Source organism: Hyphopichia burtonii (assembly GCF_001661395.1).
Source record: "Hyphopichia burtonii NRRL Y-1933 unplaced genomic scaffold HYPBUscaffold_5, whole genome shotgun sequence".
Lineage (NCBI taxonomy): Eukaryota > Fungi > Ascomycota > Pichiomycetes > Serinales > Debaryomycetaceae > Hyphopichia > Hyphopichia burtonii.
The window spans coordinates 81,755-102,358 of NW_017963732.1; the positions used below are offsets into that span (position 1 = coordinate 81,755).

The 20,604-nt window shown below is 34.8% G+C and overlaps 9 protein-coding genes across 9 annotated transcripts; 5 read left to right on the forward strand and 4 right to left on the reverse strand.

Moving 5' to 3' along the window:
• Window positions 1–112: 112 nt before the first annotated feature.
• ZCF8 (Zcf8p) lies at window positions 113–3,109 on the forward strand (the record flags this gene model as incomplete). Its single annotated transcript, XM_020223601.1, has 1 exon — window positions 113–3,109. The coding sequence occupies one exon, from the start codon at window positions 113–115 to the stop codon at window positions 3,107–3,109; it is 2,997 nt and encodes a 998-aa protein (XP_020075369.1).
• Window positions 3,110–3,693: 584 nt separating this feature from the next.
• On the forward strand, window positions 3,694–7,302 carry HYPBUDRAFT_6715 (acid protease; the record flags this gene model as incomplete). The annotated part of the gene is made up of 2 exons (XM_020223602.1): window positions 3,694–5,397; window positions 5,776–7,302. The coding sequence occupies 2 exons, from the start codon at window positions 3,694–3,696 to the stop codon at window positions 7,300–7,302; spliced, it is 3,231 nt and encodes a 1,076-aa protein (XP_020075370.1).
• A 178-nt stretch (window positions 7,303–7,480) lies between these two features.
• Window positions 7,481–8,634, reverse strand: HYPBUDRAFT_140442 (peptidylprolyl isomerase; the record flags this gene model as incomplete). The annotated part of the gene is made up of 1 exon (XM_020219749.1): window positions 7,481–8,634. The coding sequence occupies exon 1, from the start codon at window positions 8,621–8,623 to the stop codon at window positions 7,481–7,483; it is 1,143 nt and encodes a 380-aa protein (XP_020075371.1). The 5' UTR covers window positions 8,624–8,634.
• Window positions 8,635–8,777: 143 nt separating this feature from the next.
• Window positions 8,778–10,059, forward strand: HYPBUDRAFT_153222 (uncharacterized protein). Its single transcript, XM_020221427.1, has one exon. The coding sequence runs from the start codon at window positions 8,810–8,812 to the stop codon at window positions 9,986–9,988; it is 1,179 nt and encodes a 392-aa protein (XP_020075372.1). The 5' UTR covers window positions 8,778–8,809; the 3' UTR covers window positions 9,989–10,059.
• A 1,754-nt stretch (window positions 10,060–11,813) lies between these two features.
• On the forward strand, window positions 11,814–15,118 carry GEA2 (Arf family guanine nucleotide exchange factor). Its single transcript, XM_020221428.1, has one exon. The coding sequence runs from the start codon at window positions 11,851–11,853 to the stop codon at window positions 15,025–15,027; it is 3,177 nt and encodes a 1,058-aa protein (XP_020075373.1). The 5' UTR covers window positions 11,814–11,850; the 3' UTR covers window positions 15,028–15,118.
• An 88-nt stretch (window positions 15,119–15,206) lies between these two features.
• URA3 (orotidine-5'-phosphate decarboxylase) lies at window positions 15,207–16,121 on the forward strand. Its single transcript, XM_020221429.1, has one exon. It carries the CDS (start codon window positions 15,243–15,245, stop codon window positions 16,044–16,046), a length of 804 nt encoding a protein of 267 aa, XP_020075374.1. The 5' UTR covers window positions 15,207–15,242; the 3' UTR covers window positions 16,047–16,121.
• Window positions 16,122–16,169: 48 nt separating this feature from the next.
• On the reverse strand, window positions 16,170–17,378 carry HYPBUDRAFT_110474 (uncharacterized protein; the record flags this gene model as incomplete). The annotated part of the gene is made up of 1 exon (XM_020218768.1): window positions 16,170–17,378. The coding sequence occupies one exon, from the start codon at window positions 17,376–17,378 to the stop codon at window positions 16,170–16,172; it is 1,209 nt and encodes a 402-aa protein (XP_020075375.1).
• Window positions 17,379–17,634: 256 nt separating this feature from the next.
• On the reverse strand, window positions 17,635–18,657 carry PEP8 (retromer subunit). The gene has a single exon (XM_020221430.1). The coding sequence runs from the start codon at window positions 18,647–18,649 to the stop codon at window positions 17,717–17,719; it is 933 nt and encodes a 310-aa protein (XP_020075376.1). The 5' UTR covers window positions 18,650–18,657; the 3' UTR covers window positions 17,635–17,716.
• A 366-nt stretch (window positions 18,658–19,023) lies between these two features.
• HYPBUDRAFT_111088 (type I glyceraldehyde-3-phosphate dehydrogenase) lies at window positions 19,024–20,031 on the reverse strand (the record flags this gene model as incomplete). The annotated part of the gene is made up of 1 exon (XM_020218807.1): window positions 19,024–20,031. One exon carries the CDS (start codon window positions 20,029–20,031, stop codon window positions 19,024–19,026), a length of 1,008 nt encoding a protein of 335 aa, XP_020075377.1.
• Window positions 20,032–20,604: the final 573 nt, after the last annotated feature.

The window sequence follows — 20,604 nt, forward strand, 5'->3', positions numbered from 1 at the left end:
AATTACATTTGTCACTAATTATTTTTCATTTAATTACATTTGTCATTAATTATTTTTCATTTAATTACAATTATTTACATGTTCCATTCAATCTTTTAATATCCATGTCATAATGAATCTAAATACCTCTGAAGATACCCCAATAGGTTCTCCCAATCAAAACCCTCCAGTTAAACCAAAAAGAAAAAGAAGATCGTATAGTTGTGGCCAATGTAAAAATTTGAAAATTCGCTGTGATTTGAAAATTCCCTGTTCTTCTTGTGTGAAATTTAAAAGACCCCATAAATGCTTATTAGATCCTCCAAAACCTCCCTTTGATGAAGAATTAGCTAAAATGAGATTAAGAAAGTTAAGAACCGATAAAAAGAAACAACAGTTAGAACAACAAAAAGCTCAATCTTTAAACCCCCATCTTACTTCTTTTAATCGATTCCCGGAAACTATCCCTGAAGAACCTCATCAATTTCATCCCATGCAAAATATTCATCCTTTAATGAGTCCCTATAATCATCCGCAAAATTATTATCCTTATTCTTATCCTCCAGCATATCAAAATCAACCTTATTTAATGAATCAAATTCCTCCTAATGTTCCTAATGTTAATGTTCAAACCCATGTTCCTCTACAGCCTCCTCCTCCTCCTCCCCCTCCTCATGCTTTACCACTTCATTTACAACCTCATTTACAGTCCCATCTCCCACCCCAATTATCCCCAGCCCCGCCACCAATAAGTCAAATCCCCCAATATCCTTCCCAATATCCTCAGTTTGCTCCCCAATTACCTCCCCAATTACCTCATCAATTACCTCATCAGTTACCTCCCCAATTACCTCATCAATTACCTCAATTACCTCCTCAATTACCTTCTCAATTACCTTCTCAATTACCTTCTCAACTACCTTCTCAATTACCTTCTCAATTACCTCAATTACCACCTCATCCTATTGCATACTCCCCGGAATACCAATCAAGTGTAACCTCGCCCATCTTTAACCCCATTCAACTGGTACCAATGACAAACACCTCCTCGGATAGTGGGTCCACCGGTACCCCTCCAACTTCCTTTTCAATGGCTAAACAACAAAGTAGACAAAGTCCAATTAAAAAATTGATTCGTGGTAATCCAAAAATTATAAAACACATAAATGAAACAAACTTATTAAAAGATCAAGATTATAATGATAATTTCACCATAATTAATTTCACATTAGAAGAACTGAAATTATTTTTCAAATATAATATTAAGAATGAATCAGTTCTTATTGAATTATTTAATCTTTTCTTACAGACTCAATGTATTTTTGAAGAAGAATTATTAGATATTGAAATGGTTTATGAAAAATTAAATTGTTTCAGAACAATGCCTTCAAATAATCCAATAAAATGGGATGTCACGTCCTTAAGATGGTTAAGTTTAGGTTTTTGGATATTAATGAATGGGACCCTTTTAAGTCCTGATCGATGGTTTCAAAAAACTCAAATAACAAATTCTCTTGGAAATCCAACAAAATCCCAACTTTGTGGTGGGTGGTTAAAAATTTGTGAAATTATTAGATCAAAAGTGGTATTTACTAATAAAATGAATGAATCAGTTTATTTAATTAATTGGTATTTATTAAGTAAAATGTTTTATTTTATCAACACTGGTCATAAAAAGGCCGGAGAAGAACATAATAGATTATTATTAAAACTTCGTGATAATGAGGAATTTATTAATCTTATTCAAGATAAAACCGATGAAGAATTTGACCAAGCAATTACCAGAAGAGAAAATGGTAATAATTCAATTGAATTTTTTGAAAATGATGAAAAATATTATGTTGCAAATATTATGTGGATTCAAATTAGATTTGCAGAAATAACCGTTCCATATATTCAAATTAAAGATAATTCAATTGAAGAAAAGGAATTTAAAGAATCAGCGTTACCCCATAAAAAATTATTAATTCTTCTATTTGGATCAAATATTTTTAAAGGAGATGAACGATTTATAAATTTAAGAAATTTTCAAATGCAAATGTGGGCATTATATTATAAGGGATTCAATAATGTTAAACTGGTTAAAGAAATGATTGAATCATATTTAACCTTGTACAAAAATATCGGGGATTTAATTTTTGAAAGATTGAAAAAATTTCAAAATAAATTGAAAAATAATAATAATTGTTTAATTACTGAACAGGATTTGGTTCTAGTGGTTCAAGGCCAACTTGTCATGAATATTTTTGTTCGATGGTTAAGTTTTGTTAAATTAGAATCGGGGTATTTCCCAAGTTTAAGATATGCTTCTTATATCATCACTATAATATCTTCATTTAATTGTTTTAATGCTATTGATGAAATCATTGTTAATCAAACTAAATCCAGACTAACTCTTAATCATATAATTAATCGAGATTTTGATTATACAGTCATTAATTTTTTATGGGAATCTCTAATTACTCAAGGGATTTTTTTAGTTTCCCTAAGATATTTCACTTCAGTTAAAACTGATGTTACTCCTCGAGTAAATTTAATGAAAATTTATGAAAAAGTTAATAAAAATTATCGCCATACTTTGAATAAGTTTGCTGATGAAAAACGTGATGGGAATCCAATCGTGGTCCAGGATGAAGATCTTGATGATTCTCTTAATATTAATACTAATGAAGAAGAAGAACCTAATGAATCAAAAATTAATCCAGTAGAATCAATCGATCATCAACATTTAGAAATTAGCCATATTCCCTACTATAAAAAAATATTAAAAGTTTGTTATGGATTCATCAAATTATTAGACACTGATCATCAATCAAGACAGGAAGATGATTTAAATGAATTGGTCTCCACAATCGAAACTAATCTTAGTAGAAGTAGTTGGCAATTTTTAACCGATGATATCTTTGGATCATCCGGAACATTTGTCACTTATATCACTCGAATGAAAGACTTGTTCGTTTTTCTAAGAGATACTGATGAATTTACAAAAATCCCAATTACAAATAATATAGAACTTAATGATGAATTAATTGAAAAAAATTCCCATCAATTCACTACAATGGAACTAACTCAAGAAATGATTGATGAATACATCGAGAAAGTTGTTACCCCAAATTTAAAAAGTACATAATCGTTTATTATAGATAAATAATATTAAAAAAAAAAAACACTAATTTCACTTTAATGCTTAAAATTTTTAACTTATTCGCAATTTTACTGCTGACAAAGCAACATGTTGGCACTATTCGGTTATCCTGGCAATCCTAATAAAAACTCACCGACTTTCAGCCACTCAGCTCCAAGAATTTTCCTTAAGGTCATCGAAAAACCCCATTTTAAGGGGGGGACCGGTGCAAAATGACTTTCCATGGAGGCTTTAGCCAGTGCCCTAATTAAATCTGGAACACTGAAGTAGTGAAACAAAAAAAAATAACATGTTTTGAAGATTGCAATACCTAAAAATAGCAAAACCCGGGGGGCGGAACGAAGCACCCGTGCACCACAAAACGGTAAAGAAAGCGACGGACGGTAGTGCACGCACCCAATATCAGGTAGTGATTCTTGGTATGGCAGTGCCCAATCAAGCGATGATATATAGACGAAGATATCTAGGTATATATATAGACAGAGGAATAACCTTTTAGTTACTATTGCACAGGGTTTTAAATACGAAGCTGCATTTCAAAGTAAGACAAGAGCTTTCTTTTATTGGGTATGAGATTATTGTTGTCTACATTGATCGCAGCAACGGTTACGTCGGTGACGGTTTGGGGTGCTGCTACTCCTGATACCTCTGATATCGTTGGAGAAGAAAGTGGGAATGGTATATATAGGTTGGATTTTGATATCCACCGAGGCACCAGTACCAGGGATATGACAAGACACGCCGAAGGCGGTATATCCAAACGAGATGACAGTGTAGAAATGGAAATTAAGAATCAAAGAAGTTTTTATATGGCTACTTTACGAATTGGATCCAATAACCAAAATTTATCGGTTTTGGTGGATACTGGATCGTCTGATTTATGGATCATGGAGAAAGACCTTGACTGTGTGTCAGCATCGTCTTCGTCTTATAAAAAAAATATGGGATTAATTGCATCGAGACCCAATGCTACCAGAACTGAAAATATCATTCAAAGTCATCGGAAAAGTTGCTTGTTTTGTGATGATCATGAAAAAGATGGTTCTGATGGTAGTTTCACCACCACCATCATAAGTACTGGTACTTCTGTCAGTAGTGACTTGGGAGGTGGTCTTATTGGTGGTGGTGGAGGAAGCGGAAGTGGAAGTGGAAATGATGGAGGTGACTCTTCCTCTTCGGGAGGATCAAATACTTGTACTCAATACGGATCATTCTCCACTTCAAGCTCTGATTCGTTCCATAAAAATGATAGTGCAAGCGCTTTCCAAATCTCTTACGGTGATGGTACTACTGCACTAGGATTTTGGGGTTACGATACCGTTAGAATCGGGGACACTAGTGTTAGTGACTTAAGTTTTGCTGTTGTTAATGAAACCGACTCTAACGTTGGGGTTTTGGGTATTGGATTACCTGGTTTGGAAACCACCTATTCGTCTTCCTACCTGGGAAATCCATACCAATATGAAAATTTACCTTTAAAATTGAAAAATAATGGGTTAATTCATAAAAATGCCTTTTCGTTATATTTGGGGGATCAATCAGCTAAAAGTGGTAATGTCTTATTCGGTGCTGTTGATCAAGCCAAATATTCTGGAGATTTACAAACTGTTCCCATCATTAACACATTAAAATCAAGTGGATACGATACTGCCATTAGATTCGAAATCATGGTTGATCTGATTTCAGTGAATGACTCCAATTCAAACGTTAACGTTACCAATAATAAATATACCGCCTTATTAGATAGTGGTTCTACCTTATCATATTTCCCAACTAGTCTTTTTGAAAAATTCGGTGAAGTTTTAGGCGGCAGTTATTCCAGCTCCTCACAAGCTTATGAAATTGATTGTATCGATAATGAATCAGTACAAGTTATTTTCAATTTTAGTGGTAATGAAATTAAAGTTCCCTTAACCAACTTAACCTTATCTTCAGGTAGAACTTGTTACTTGGGGGTTTTGAATCAAAAAAGTGACTACATCTTATTAGGTGATAATGCTTTGCGTTCAATGTACCTTGTTTATGATATAGATGATTATGAAATTTCAGTGGCTCAAGCCAAATATACCACTGACGAAGATATTAAAATCATTTCTTCTTCAGTCCCAGGTGCCACTAATGCTGCCTACTACTCTTCTACTCTGTATTCTGCTGCTTCCGAAGGTCAAGCTACTCAAACTGCCCTGTACCGTGGCTCTTCCAATGGGAAACTGTCTGGGGCTGAAAAATCTACTTCCTACAGTAAAGGCATGGCATTCTTTACTCTTCTTTTTGTTTCATCAATATTCTTCATCTAAGCTCCTTCTCAATAATATATATCATATGTAGAATATATTACCTTAATGTATCTTGACTTATGACTCCAAAGGTTGAAACTACGTCATTCCACGTAGTGTGTAAGGAACAAAGTGTGCGATATCGACTTCAAACTTAAACCAAAACCGAAAAAAAAAAAGCTTGATCGTATTTGTAATCTCTGACTATATCCATTTCTATTACCTGGTCTTTTCTCAACTTGCACCTCTATAGTGGTTTAGACGGGAACTTAGAAAGAAAACTGATGAAATGAATAGGTATGTTGCGGGAGCCCTTCTTACTTACGTTATGTGTTTTGACAAGTACTAACGAGCGATGGACAAAACCGATCTGAGGATCAGTCTAATGATGAACCTTTGCCTCATAGAGGTCGTAGCAACTCTTCTCCTCCACGACCAACCACGTCTACCAGTGACAACAATGAACTGGATGCTGAAAGTGCCGAAAGATCGGGCTCAATGAACTTGTTTGACCGTCTCATGGATAGTATTTTTGATCCTAGTTCCCGAAGAAATGGAGGCTCAACCAATACAAATAGTGAAACTTCAAATCCAGCTTCAAACTCACCTGCTCCTTCCAGTGAGCAAGGGAATGAACCGGCTTTGATTATCATTAACTATGCGTTCACCGACTCCAATAATACCTCTAGTTCATTGGTTATGTCCTTGCCAAATAATCCGTTATATAGACACCCCGCCACCATTCATGAGTTTGTGAGGATTGCTGCCCAGATGGCCTATTCTAGCATAAATGGCCAATTGAACCGCCAAAGAGGTATCACCATGGAAAAATTCAACTTGTTCCCGATTAAAAAGGCACATGAACTTAAAGATATACCGGAATGCTCGATTTGCTTTGAGAAATTTGTTACTTTGAAAGAACAGAAAAATTCACCAGCAAAGGATATTAATACCGATAAAGTCCCGACCAAAAAGAGAAAGTTGAATAATCTGTCAAGTCAAGCTTCAGTATCTTCCTCTCAGGAACACGATCACTTCCACCCGGGTTCTTCTAGTATTCGTCCAGGGTCTTCAAGTAACCCCCCTGTTCCTTCAGAAAGTAATTCACAACCTTCTACCCCCAATGAACAGAGGGAAAGACCAAAATATTTATCTGAATTCTCAGGACAAGGAGAATATGCTCATGTTGCCGTTGAGCTACCTTGTAGCCATGTCTTTGGTAAGTCTTGTTTGTTTGAGTGGTTAAAAGATCATTCAACTTGTCCCTTATGTAGACAGTCATGTGCTGATCCAGAACCAGAACAACAGGATTCAAATCCATTGAATAATGACAATACTTCTAATAATACTGATAATGACAATCGAAACGAATTGAATATTGATCAAATATCAAGTCGAATCTTGAACGGATTAAATGCAGCTTATTCAAATAGAGATGATAATTCAAGTGAAAATAATCTTAGCCAATCCAATACTGAAAATACTACTGAAAGTTCCAGACCAATTGATCAATCATCTACAAGCGAATCTGGCGAACGATCCAACGATGATGATAATTCAAGTCGATCCACTATACGCTCAAGATTTTTCCCTGAGATACGTTTTTTTGATCGTTCTCAATTTAGAAGGGCTTTCACTAGATCTTCAGATAATCAAGCGTCTTCTCCCAGACCAACAAATCCATTATTCCCCAATGTTGTCGAGAGCAGAAGAACCGCTGATGGTGTTGAAACCCGAACCGGTGAAACTAGACCAGAAAGAGGAGTAGATGACGTTCTTGATTTTCTTCATTTGAGAAGTTTATTTAATCAACCCAGTAGATCGGACACCAATAATAACTCGACTACCCAAAATAATGATGAGCCAGTTGACGAGGAATCAAGGTCAACTGATCAGCCATAACTACAACTTTCCCATGCCTACTTATGATTACTCTATCCTTTGCATTCATCGCTTGCATTATGCATCATCTATAAATAGCCTTATGATACCATCTAATTTATGACAGTCCACATAGTGTTTTTTTTTTTTTCTCTTTTTCTTTCCTGATATGTCTTTTTATTCATTTGTATTACTAATATTATGAGAAGAATTTAGCGTATTTAGATCTTTCTTCCTTTTTCTGTTGTTCTATTAGTCTTTCACAATTCTCATATTCTCTTGCGATAACTGCATCATCGGGAATCAATTCTTTAGCCATTGCTAATTCTTTGAGACCCTCTTTATATTTTTTAGTATTTACTAATCCACAACCATGTCTATAATGTGCTTTTGCTAATTCTTGAGGATTCAATTTTGATTTCATATCAATTAAATAACTTGAATAATCAATACATTTTCTGAAATTTTTCAATTGTAAGCAAACTAAAGATAAATTCAAATATAATTTTTTCTTCAAATCTTCATACTTAGCAAACCAATCCGGTTCTTGATCTTGATCTGGGAAATATTCCATCACATATCTTAAACATTTTTTATATTTAAGAAAAGCTTGTTGTTTTTCTCCTTTTTTGAAAAGCAATCCACCACTTTCTTTGATTTTGGAAGATGCATGATAAACCGATTCAGAAGATTCCTTATCTATATGTACATCGTCATCAGGGTATTCTTCGAAAATATCACCCCCTATAGGATCATAACTGGCATTATATATCGGAACTTCATCTCCTTCATTCCAAATACCAGAGTTATAAATAATCACCCTTTCAGAAAGTTTAGGAACATTTTCACTGTCAGTATTAACATTCTCAATTTCTCTCACCACTGATTTCCCGTGAATCACTCTACCAAACACTGTATGCTTACCATTAAGATGTGGCTGTGGGTAAGTGGTGATAAAAAATTGGGACTTATTGGTATTCGGACCACTATTGGCCATACATAACTTGAATGGTCCATCTAATGCTTCAGATAAGTTTTCATCTTCAAAAGCCTCATTGTTATAGATGGAAATCCCTCCTTTACCTACGTTTGGATCGGGATATTTATCAAGGTCCTTCGCATATGTAAGATCACCAGCTTGTATCACGAAATTCTTAATAACACGATGGAAATAGTTCCCCGTAAGGCTTCTTTCTTTGATATCAGTCAGACACAATTCTAAGAAATTCTTGACCGTTTTGGGTGCAAGATCGTCATAGAGCTCCACCACAATTCTCCCACAGTTTCTGTCGCCTACGGAAACGTCAAAGAAGGCACAAGGCCTAACTAGCTCAACCTTCATTTTTATCTGGCTGTGAAATATAGGAATGAGTTCTCGAGATTATTTTCCAGTTCTACGATGACTTTTTTTTTTCTACTGCAATCGAAAAAGATCCAATGACGATGAGATTTTTTATAAGCAAAGCAAAGCAAAGTCTTTTAGCAATAAGTACTCCGCATATACCAGGACCACAACCACAGGGAAACGATGTTTTCTTATAGAAGAATAAGTCAGAGTCAGATGCAATATATCCGGATGTACCAGAGGAGGTACGCAAGTACCAATACAGGTAGATACGAACAACAACTTTATAAAGCAAGTGAAAATGTCAATACCTTATTAGAAAAACACGATAGATCATCTTATATATTGGCACAGTATATGCCCGAGCCGTGTCGGAATGCGTTTCTAGCCATTCGAGCATTCAACTTGGAGATCAATAAGATTAATGACGGGGGGAATAATGCAGCATCGGTTGCATCCAAAGCATCAAATCAACTATCGAGTTCGATGGGAATTCTGACAGCGGATATGAAATTCAAATTCTGGAGTGACTCATTATCCAGAGTGTTCACTGACCCAACTTCCGAAAAAGATATTGGAGAACCAATTGCAATTTTGTTAAGAGATGCATTAAGAAATGACTTAAATCTTGATATTTCACCATTCCATCAATTTTTACAAACAAGAAGACATTTTTTGAAGTCCAAGCAGTTTCAAACGGTGGATGATATATGTGCCTATGGAGAAGGTACCTATTCACAATTGAATTATCTAACTCAAGGATTATTACTATCTCCATCGATATCCCCATCAGCCATTAGTTTATTGGAACATTCGACATCATTACAGAATAAAATCAGTGATATCGCAGCACATATAGGACAAGCCACTGCCGTCGGAGCCATGATCTTGGGATTGAACTATTACTCAGGAACAAGAAATCAAATCACGCTACCAATTGATCTCATGACAAAACATGACTTGTCCCAAGAATCAGTCTTGAGAATCACCCAAGGTCATTTGAAAGATGAAAACGATATTAAAGAAGTCAAGGAGAAAATTCAAAACGTAGTATATGAGACTGCAGTCAGTGCTAATGACCATATATTGGCTGCTAGAGATAAGCTCGATAAATCAAGAAATGAAATCATTCAAGTAGTTAATGAAAATAAAAATGATAAGCTAATTCAACTGAACCATAAAAAATGGAGGAAAAACTTACCTGATGTCATTTTCACCCCCTTCATGGTGGCAATCCCAACCACTTTATACTTACAAAAATTAGAAAAATATGATTTTGATGTTTTCCATCCAAAGTTACAACAGAAAGAATGGAGATTGCCGTGGACCTCTTTCAGAAACTACTACCAAAGAAACATTTGACTGTGCTATATATCCTTATACAACTGTACAATTTATACAACCGACTATTTATTCAACCATATAAAGCTAGCTTATGTTATTCTTATATAGTTATTTCAATACATTTATTTGCATTCATTTTCTGTTAACGTACACTAAAACTGCTAACAAGTGAAAAAAAAAAGGAACACCGACGAAAAATTGTGAATCAAAGCACAGAAAAAAAACACTGAATAGTGAAAAGTGGACAGCTTATCAACAAATCCATTCACGATAAGTGTAATTACATTGGGAACTATTCTACAATCATTCATTGTGCAATTGTCAGGGCTCCTCTCGTTTGTTGCATTGAAATTAGTTTAAATTTGTGGGTTTCTTCAAAAATTAATTAAGGCTATAAAGGTATTGGCATTCTTTGATTATAGTTCATAGGAGTTAGGATGCAGAGCAGATTTACATCGTCGCCAACTCCACTTAGCTTGCCAGGCCATCTGCAGCCACAAACGTTTAATAGCTCAATCCACCATGAGTCTAATCTAGTGGCCATTGATCCTCTTACTCTCATGATCAGTGAGTGTATGACTATTTCATCTGCGATGAGGAAAGTAAGTAGATGGTCTCAAAGTGGTGTTGCTGCCATTCTAGGTGCTGGCGATATTTTTGGAGAAGATGAATCAATAACTTCCAATTTGGGGTTGAGTTCAAATATTACAAACACCAATAATCGATCTAATAATTTTAATGATAATCCTTTGTTATCTAGTTTTTTACAACTAAGATCAATGTTAGCTGAAGCCGATAATCTATACCATATTGATAGCTTAACCCTTTTACAACCTTTTTTACTTGTTATCAAATCTTCATCTACTTCTGGTCATATAACAGCATTGGCTCTTAATTCAATTTCTAAATTCATCACTTATGACATTATATCCTTGAAGTCAAAGAATTTACAAAGCAGTTTGGTCCAAATAATATCCTCTTTAACTCATTGCCGTTTTGAAGCTGCAGATCAAAACTCAGATGATTCTGTTCTTTTGAAAGTTCTTAGATTATTAGAGTTAATTATAGAGTGTCCCTTATCAAATTTATTACCAAATGAAGTGGTTTCCGAAGTTATTCAAACTTGCCTTTCCTTAGCTTGTAATAAAAGAAGAAGTGAAGTGTTAAGAAGAGCAGCAGAAATGGCCATGGTATCCATAACAATTCGTATTTTTAGTAAAATTAAAGAATTAGAACCAGAATCCGAAGGCTTGGATGATTTACAAACTAATTTCACCGAAACTAAATTACCTGAAGATATAATTGGTGGTACTGATGCAAGCAATAAAACTCCTGCAGTTGGAACTCCTAAGCAACTGCTTTCCGAAGTTAACGTTAATGAATCAAATAAAATTGATGAAAAGAAAGAAATTCAAAAGCCAAATGCTGAAGAAACTTTTGACCATGAAGACCCATTTGATATTGTATGTATCAATGAATTTGCAGGGATCTTGATTTCGATGATTTCACCTTCCAATCAATATCAACATATGGAAAGTACAAGAGTTTTTGCCTTATCCTTAATAAATACCGCATTAGAAGTTTCCGGTGCTGAAATTCCTCGTCACCCATCTTTAATGACTTTAGTTTCAGACCCGATTTCAAAGCATGTCTTACAAATAATTACCACAACGGATTCTCCTGCATTACTACAAGCAGCTTTGCAATTGTTTTCTACCACCGCAATTGTCTTAGGTAGACATTTGAAATCACAAATTGAATTAACTTTCACGCTTTTAATCAGATCTATATTACCGGATACCAAAGCAGATAAAAAAAATAATACTACCCTTAGAGGCAATGAAACATCTGTCTCTAATAGAATTTCTGCTTCTAAAGAAATGTTGATTGAATCATTATCATTGCTTTGGACCAGATCCCCTATCTTCTTTACTAATTTATTCATTGATTATGATTGTGATTTCGATAGAAGCGACTTGGCTATAACTGCTTTGGATTTCTTATGTAAACTTTCGTTACCGGAATCAGCATTATACACTACAGATAACGTTCCACCAATTTGTTTGGAAGGAGTTTTGTCATTCATTGGAGGCATAAATGATAGAATCAAACTCTTATCTGCTCAAAAAGACTCTGGTGATATTGATACTCATCTGTTGATCATGGATAAGAATCAAAAAACATCCTTTGTCAAATCTACTGAAATCATGAATAAAAACCCAAAAGAAGGTATTAAAGAATTAGCTAAAAGAGGTTTCATCACTGACGAGAAAGATGTTAAAGAGCTTGCTAAATTTTTCTTCACTAAGTCTGTAAGACTTAACAAAAAGATTTTGGGTGAATTCTTAACCAAACAATCAAATGCTGAGTTATTAAAGGAGTTTATAAATTTGTTTGAATTCTCCGACTTACGAGTAGATGAAGCTCTTAGAATATTATTGAAAGCTTTCAGATTACCGGGTGAATCTCAGCAAATTGAAAGAGTCGTTGAGTTGTTTGCTGAAAGATATGTAAATTGTCAACATCCTGCTGAAGAATCAGATAAAATCTCACAAAAGAAGGAAGACGAGGCCAATGAAGATGAGAAAGCAAAAGAAGAAGAAGAAGCAGCAGCAGAAGAAGAAGAGCTAGAACCAGTCAGGCCTGATGCTGATGCCGTATTCATCTTATCCTATTCAGTAATCATGTTAAATACCGACTTACACAACCCTCAAGTTAAAAGCCATATGACCTTAGATTCATACAAGAAGAACTTAAGAGGAATTTATTACGGTAAAGATTTCCCAACTTGGTATTTATCAAAAATTTACTATTCCATTAGAGATCGTGAAATAATCATGCCCGAAGAACACCACGGTACCGATAAATGGTTTGACGACGCTTGGCATAATTTGATTTCCTCGCAAGCTTCTGTAATTGGCTCTGAAGCAAATAGCGATTACAATCAAAAGCAGTTTGGAATTGGCCATATTTGCCAATTCGACAGAGTCTTATTCGAGTCCATAGTTGATCGCTTGATTGATACATTGATCAGTGTTTTCAAAGAGGCTACAGATGACCATGTCATAACCAGATTAATGTCCTCGATAGACAAATGTGCCAATATTTGTATTTATTACAACCTAAGCTCATCCGTTGATAAATTGATTGGACTTTTGGCGGACTTGACTTCATTGACTAACACAACAGAAAGCCCTATAATCTCAGATGACGGTCCTAGGGATGAAATTCCAATAACTCAAATAAAGATTGAAAATAAAGAGGACGCTATAACTGTTAGTGAAATGGCGGTTTGGTTTGGAAGAGATTTTAAAGCTCAATTATCAACAGTTGTTTTATTTAGATTGATCAAAAAGACAGATTGTAAAGTCACTGATTCTTGGGACAAGGTGCTTAAAATTATTTTGAACTTATTTGAGAATTGTTTAATAAACCCTAACTTATTTAGTGATTTCCAAAAGAAGGTAAAACTAAATCCATTACCAAAAGTAAAACCTCGTTACATTATTAACAGAAGTAAAGCAATGAAGGATTCTGGTATTTTATCTACTTTTTCGTCATTTTTGAAAGGTTACTCTGATGAACCTCCTGAGCCATCAGATCAAGAAGTGGAATCTACGCTTTCAGCTATTGACTGCGTTAGATCAGTGAATGTTCCATCTATCTTTGAGAACATCTCCCGTGGCTCGCCTACAGACTTGAAATTGTTTCTTCAAAAACTTTTGAAATCCTTACCTGAGTTTTCAGATAAAAGTAAGAGATATTTCGAAACTGAAACTTTATTTATATATGAAGTTGCAGTATGTTTTTGTTTATTATTAAAAGATTTTGAGACGACTAGTCTTGTAGCAAATTCCATTGCTTCTGCCTTGAACGTTTCCGAAATTTCCAAAAAAACAATGTTGAGGTTAAGTGCATATTTATTCATTACCTTGAGACATGGTGAAGAGACTAAGGATGATGTTGCCCAAAAAGTTTTGAGAAGTCTTGTATTACAAGACAAGGAATTATCATCAAAACATGGAGCTCAATTAGTTCAACCATTAATTTCTCTAGTTGATGATGACTCACCTTATTGTAAAGTTTTACTTAATAACGATGATTATTGGAAACTTATGAGAACATTTGGATCAAACCCTACTCATGCCCATGAAATACTTCCTTTTGTTGACGGAATAATTAAATCTTCACCCAATGACATTACACCAACGAACTATATGTTAATATTGGGTTTGTTGGATGAAGTTTCCTCTTTAGGAGCCATTGGTTCTCAATGGGAACAAGAGAGTGAACAATTAGCGGGCTCAGGCCAGAAAGTTCCTGAAAGCGCCGACAACGTTTACTTCAAAGATTTAGTTGAAATCTCCAAAAAATCAATTGGCTTGACCTCTGAACTTGCCTCTGTGGTAACAAGAAAAGACTTTGAAGGAAAAGAACTCTCATACTCTTTAGTTCAAGCTTTGGCGCATCAATGTTTCAACCCATGCAGAGAAATAAGATCGTTTGCCATTAAAACATTGCAGGCTACTGTTTTGTCCACCGAGATCAGTGACGAATTCACTGCTTTTGGTATATTTGAGTACGGTTTATTCCCACTTTTAACAGAGTTATCTAAACATGATGTGTTACAAACTGATATCAAGGGTTTCATGTCCACTCAATTCGAAGCCTTATCTCTTATTAGTAGAGTATTTTTGAATTACCACACTAAATTTGTTGAACAACAAACTGACCGTGCCTGGTTGACAATTCTTGACAATTTCATCATATTCAACGATCTTGGTGAGAAGTACAACAAATCCAATAATCTTATCAAAGAGTCAGGAATAGAATTAGTCAAGAACATGGTGTTAGTGTTGCAAAATGGCAAGATACTTACTGAGGAGAACAATGATTTGTGGAACTCATCCTGGGAAAAGATCGATACGTTGTATCCATCGTTGAAAAACGAAATCGCTGGCTCAAACGATAAGGGTCCAGTTGAGGACAATACGACTAAGAGTGATAAAGGTGAAAAAGAGCAAACTGTCGAACCGGAAGAAACCGAAGTAGATTGATAACTAGGCTGGTCCTGTCGCTACAAAGCGAATTCATTTGTATAATTTGTATAGATATAGACAGCGTTGTATAATACCATTCTTAAGTATCTTGATGTAAGTGCGCATTTCGTTTTTTTGATCTTAAAAGTTTTTTATTCTATTTTTTTTTTTTTCATTTCTAGTACTGTCGGCGTAACTTTAAACCAGAGAAGCTAAAAAACCTTGTTGTCGCAATGGTCACGAATAAGACTTATACTGAAAGAGCAGAAGCTCACCCATCCCCGGTAGCTCAAAAGTTATTCAAACTTATGGATTCTAAGAAGACAAATTTATGTGCTTCTGTTGATGTCAAAACTACAAAAGAATTTTTAGACTTAATTGATCAGTTAGGTCCATTCATTTGTTTGGTGAAGACTCACATCGATATAATCGATGACTTTTCCTACGAAGGAACAATTGTTCCATTGCTAGAACTCGCCAAAAAGCATCAATTTATGATTTTTGAAGATCGTAAATTTGCTGATATTGGTAACACTGTTAAATCTCAATATTCTGGTGGTGTTTATAAAATTGCTCAATGGTCAGACATCACTAATGCCCACAGTATAACAGGTAATGGTATTGTTCAAGGGTTGAAAGAAGCTGCTAAAGAGACTACCAGTGAACCAAGAGGTTTATTGATGTTAGCAGAATTATCCTCAAAAGGTTCATTGGCTTATGGTGAATACACTGAAAAAACAGTTGATATAGCTAAAACTGATAAAGAATTTGTTATTGGATTTATAGCTCAAAGAGATATGGGTGGAGTTGAAGAGGGATTTGATTGGATCATCATGACTCCAGGTGTCGGGTTGGATGATAAAGGAGACGGTTTGGGTCAACAATATAGAACTGTTAATGAAGTTGTTTCTACTGGTACTGACATCATTATTGTTGGTAGAGGTTTATTCGGTAAAGGAAGAGACCCAAGTACTGAAGGTCAAAGATACAGAGCTGCTGGTTGGAACGCTTACTTAAAGAAGACTGGTCAATTATAAGATATACGTGAGTAAATATGATCAATATTATACAGTTAATAAATATAAACGAGAGAAAAAAATTATATAAAAGAATATGTACAAGGAATAAATGTAGTAATCATTATGAGCTTGATGAAGAACTTAGCTTGGACCCAAAACACCTTCATCTTCGAGACTATCGCTCAACTTTGTTCTCATAATTTCAAAGACGAGTAACCCAATAGTTGTACTTGGAATAGTTGTATATGCGTATCTAAAGAATCCTTTATAACTTACGTTAAACCAGGATAATTTTGATTTGTGTTTCATTTTAATAACCTGTAAATAGGTATCGATGTATGAATTATAGTAAAGTTTAATGAATGGTCTTCTTGAGTTTCTTGAGGCATTATAAACATCTAGGGCTTCTAATCTAGACAAATGAATTTTTTGAACTTTTGTTAAAGGGTATTGAATAGCTAAAAGTGAAAATGCAGCCGATGCTCCGGCCAATAATACAAAAGTCGATTTTAAAAGTTTTGTCAGTCTTTTTTCTTCTAGTTTTACTTTATTTTGATCAACTTGAGGAGCCTTTGAAATTATACCAATGTAGGTAAATTTGTCATTCAAAGACTTTTTGAAGCCTTGATAAGAATTAATCATTTTATAAGTTAAATTATAACCCTGAGTTTTAACTGTTTCGAAAGCAGAAAAATAAAAGGCGAAACCCAAACTCTCTTTAATTAATGAAAATCCATATCCTGCAAATACCCCAACCAAACCGATTTCTTTCAATTTATTGAGACCATAAATCCATAAGTTTCTTTGGTGTTCGTTATTTAACATTTCTGCTGCAGACAGTCTAGTATAAATTGCATCAATAGGAGCAGCTGCTAAGGATTGTGCAATTCCTGCTATAAAACCAGCTTTAAAAGTATCAACAGTTGTAAAATAAGAATTTCTTAATTGCGATTGATTTTTATCAAAGTTATGATTTGAGTTGAAATGATCTAATGCGGTTAAATAGGTACCATACAATATCAAACCGGTTGCCGAGTTTGCTAAAAGGGGAGGTAAAACTTGTTCAGGAATAAATCTCCAACCTTCCTTTTTAATAACGTTTATAAGCATTCCAATCGAGGAATGGGTTCTAAAGCTGTAAGGTTTTGAGTGGATGTTATCATGTTTATTGGCCAATTCTCGAACGTAAGCCAAATAGTCAAATCTAGAAGGTCTAAATAGTTTAACTGGAGTTCTCAAGTATAATGACTGTAATTGATAAACCAATGCTCTTATCCCTGCAGTGGAAACAGTAACCGTTTGATTATTTCTGGAATTATATGAAGCCTCAGAAGACGAACTAATAACCATATCATTATCTAGTCGATTTGAGTCCCGTCCTGATATTGAAACACTCATTATATGTGAATCATTTGTTGGATGGCGATGGGAGAAATGGAGGTTTAGTGTTTGGAGATAATTGTTTATGAGGCTCCTTAACAAACGCTGCTGAATATGAGTGGCCTATAATGGGAGAATTGGCAGGTTACAAATATTTGAATAACAAGGTTTATTTACTGATTTTCACAACAAAAAGATCAATAGATCGTTATCAACATTTTCCTACTGCTTTTTTCCTTTTTCCTTCAGACTAAAAGTGTGAACTCGAGGCCTTTTCATTCGGATGTACGGATGTTTTATTTTACAAATTACTGATCTCTATATAGAATGATTTCACTTTGTTTGAAGTATCTTCTTGCATCTTCATCAATTAAGACAAGCGATAAGTAAGTTCTTGTAGAGAATTTTTTATTGACGTCACGATAAGTTGGGGTTAAATCGAAGCCACCCAAGAACAATCTTATTGGGATTGTTTCACCTTTAACTGGAGCCCCGTCCATGATTTCGAATCTTACTAGAGTTTCGCTATCAGTGATTTGATTTGGGGGCAGACCCACTGTTTCACGTTTGATGAGCGATAATTCCATATGTTTAATTTTAAGTCTGACTAATAAGAAAAAGATTCGACCAACAATGACATCTTTCAAGGAGAATCTTGATTTCAGGTACTCGAACTCTATATGTAAGCAGTCTTCTATACCAACGTCCATTTTAACAGTTGTAGGGATATTATTTTTAGATAATTGGGAAGAATTTTGAGATGACTCTGAAGAGTTTGATAATGAATTGTATTGAAAGACCCATAATTCTTTTTCTCTTGTTATTTCGGAGGAGGATTTTCTAGATACAATGACTTTAATAAAATACCTTAACCTAGCATTTTTACCTCTGTAACTTTCATATTGTTTTTCGACATTTTTAAATTCAAAAGGATAAGTTTCTGGATGGGTTAATTGGGAAGGAGACGCTAACTCGGTTGCCAAAGAAAGAAATTCATTTGAGATTAAAGAGTCGGTGTTTGTTTCAATGACCCCTAATAATTGAACTTTTATCCCCATATGATCGACTTTTTTACCGTCTCTAGTACGAATTGTGATTGAACCTTTTACACTTTCACCATCTTGATAGACTGGTAATTTTTCTAATCTTCCTTGCGGGGTTTTCACGTCGATTGTTTTACGGGATTGTTCGTTATCTAGCCTGATTTCAATATCTAGCGGTGCTTTAAAGAATATAGACATGATTGAGGTATATGGGGAGTTAATAAACAGGGAGTTGATAATTTATTTCGAGAAAAGATATAGCACCCGTCACGTGAGACAACATACAATTATAAAGTTATACAACATACAATTATAAAGTTTTACAACATACAATTATAGTTATACAACATACAATTATAAAGATATACAACATACAATTATAGTTATACAACATACAATTATAAAGATATACAACANTATACAACATACAATTATAGTTATACAACATACACTTATATATTATACCGTAATACAGTTAATACAGGGATAGTTAATACAATTAATACAAAACAGTTAAAGGATAACAAATTTATTAATACGTAAAGGCATTTAAGTCACAAACGATAAGACAATTACTTAGAAGATTTGACGACATGTTCTAATAAATCGATAACTCTGGTAGAGTAACCGTATTCATTATCGTACCAAGCAATTAATTTAACAAAAGTTGGAGATAATAAGATACCGGCTTTAGAATCAAAGATGGAGGAGTATTCTGAAGTCAAGAAATCAGTGGAGACAACGGCTTCATCGGTGAAACCTAAAACTCCCTTAAGAGGACCATCAGCAGCTTTTTTAACAGCGGCAGAGATTTCTTCGTAAGTGACTGATTTCTTCAATCTGACGGTTAAATCAACAACCGAGACATCGACGGTTGGAACTCTAAGAGCAAGACCGGTAAGCTTACCATTTAATTCTGGAATAACTTTACCAACGGCTTTAGCAGCACCAGTAGAAGAAGGAATGATATTACCAGAAGCAGTTCTACCACCTCTCCAATCTTTGTGAGAAGGACCATCGACGGTTTTTTGAGTGGCAGTAATGGAGTGGACAGTGGTCATTAACCCTTCTTCAATACCAAAGTTATCATTGATAACTTTAGCTAAAGGAGCCAAACAATTGGTAGTACAAGAAGCATTGGAAACAATGTTTAAATCTGGAGTGTATTTTTCTTCATTGACCCCAACCACAAACATTGGAGCATCAGCAGAAGGAGCAGTAATAACAACTTTTTGGGCACCAGCATCAATATGTTTTTGAGCACCTTCCAATTTGGTAAAGATACCGGTGGATTCAATAACGTATTGAACACCGTTGGCCCCCCATGGAATGTTGACTGGGTCTCTTTCTTGGAAAACCTTAACGGTTTTACCGTTAATGACTAAATCAGAACCGTTGGCTTCAACTTGTCCCTTATATCTACCGTGAGTAGAATCATATTTGAACATATAAGCAGCGTAATCAGCAGCAATGAAAGGATCATTAATGGCAACAACTTGCAAGTCCGGTCTTTCTAAAGCGACCCTGAGGACTAAACGACCAATACGACCGAAACCATTAATACCAATAGTAGTAACCATTTTTATTTAATTTGATAGACTGTTTGTTTTGTAGACTGTTTGTTTTGTAAAGTGAATTGAACTTTGACAATGATGATGAAACAATTACCACTCTACCCAGGATTCCGGTTGCTCTTATATATTCCTCTTGCAACACATGGTTCACCCTTGTCATACCACCAATTTGGATGGCTGCTAAAGTTTGTCACCAGATGAGCGCACGGGATTTTATTGTGGGAGTTAATTAGTGGTATGACTTCCTGCACACCGCTAACCCCGGCTATACTATTACTCCTACTATTACTCCTACTATCATACTCTATCATACTCTATCATGCTATACTCTATCATGCTCCATCATGCTATGCCATCAATATACTGTATCATACTAGACCACTGGGTAGGGTGATAGGAGTATGCGCATAGCGATCAGTAAAGCCTAGTCTATAGTCTATAGTCTATAAAGTACAGTATCAGGTATCAGTAAGTATCAGTACGGGTATTACAAGTATAAGTATTACAAGTATTACAAGTATAAGTATTACAAGTATTACAAGTATAAGTATTACAAGTATTACAAGTATAAGTATTACA

Excerpts from the sequence above, each read along its gene's own strand:
- HYPBUDRAFT_153222 (XM_020221427.1), top strand. The coding sequence starts at position 8,810 with ATGTTTTCTTATAGAAGAATAAGTCAGAGTCAGATGCAATATATCCGG.
- GEA2 (XM_020221428.1), top strand. The coding sequence starts at position 11,851 with ATGTTGATTGAATCATTATCATTGCTTTGGACCAGATCCCCTATCTTC.
- URA3 (XM_020221429.1), top strand. The coding sequence starts at position 15,243 with ATGGTCACGAATAAGACTTATACTGAAAGAGCAGAAGCTCACCCATCC.
- PEP8 (XM_020221430.1), bottom strand. The coding sequence starts at position 18,649 with ATGTCTATATTCTTTAAAGCACCGCTAGATATTGAAATCAGGCTAGAT.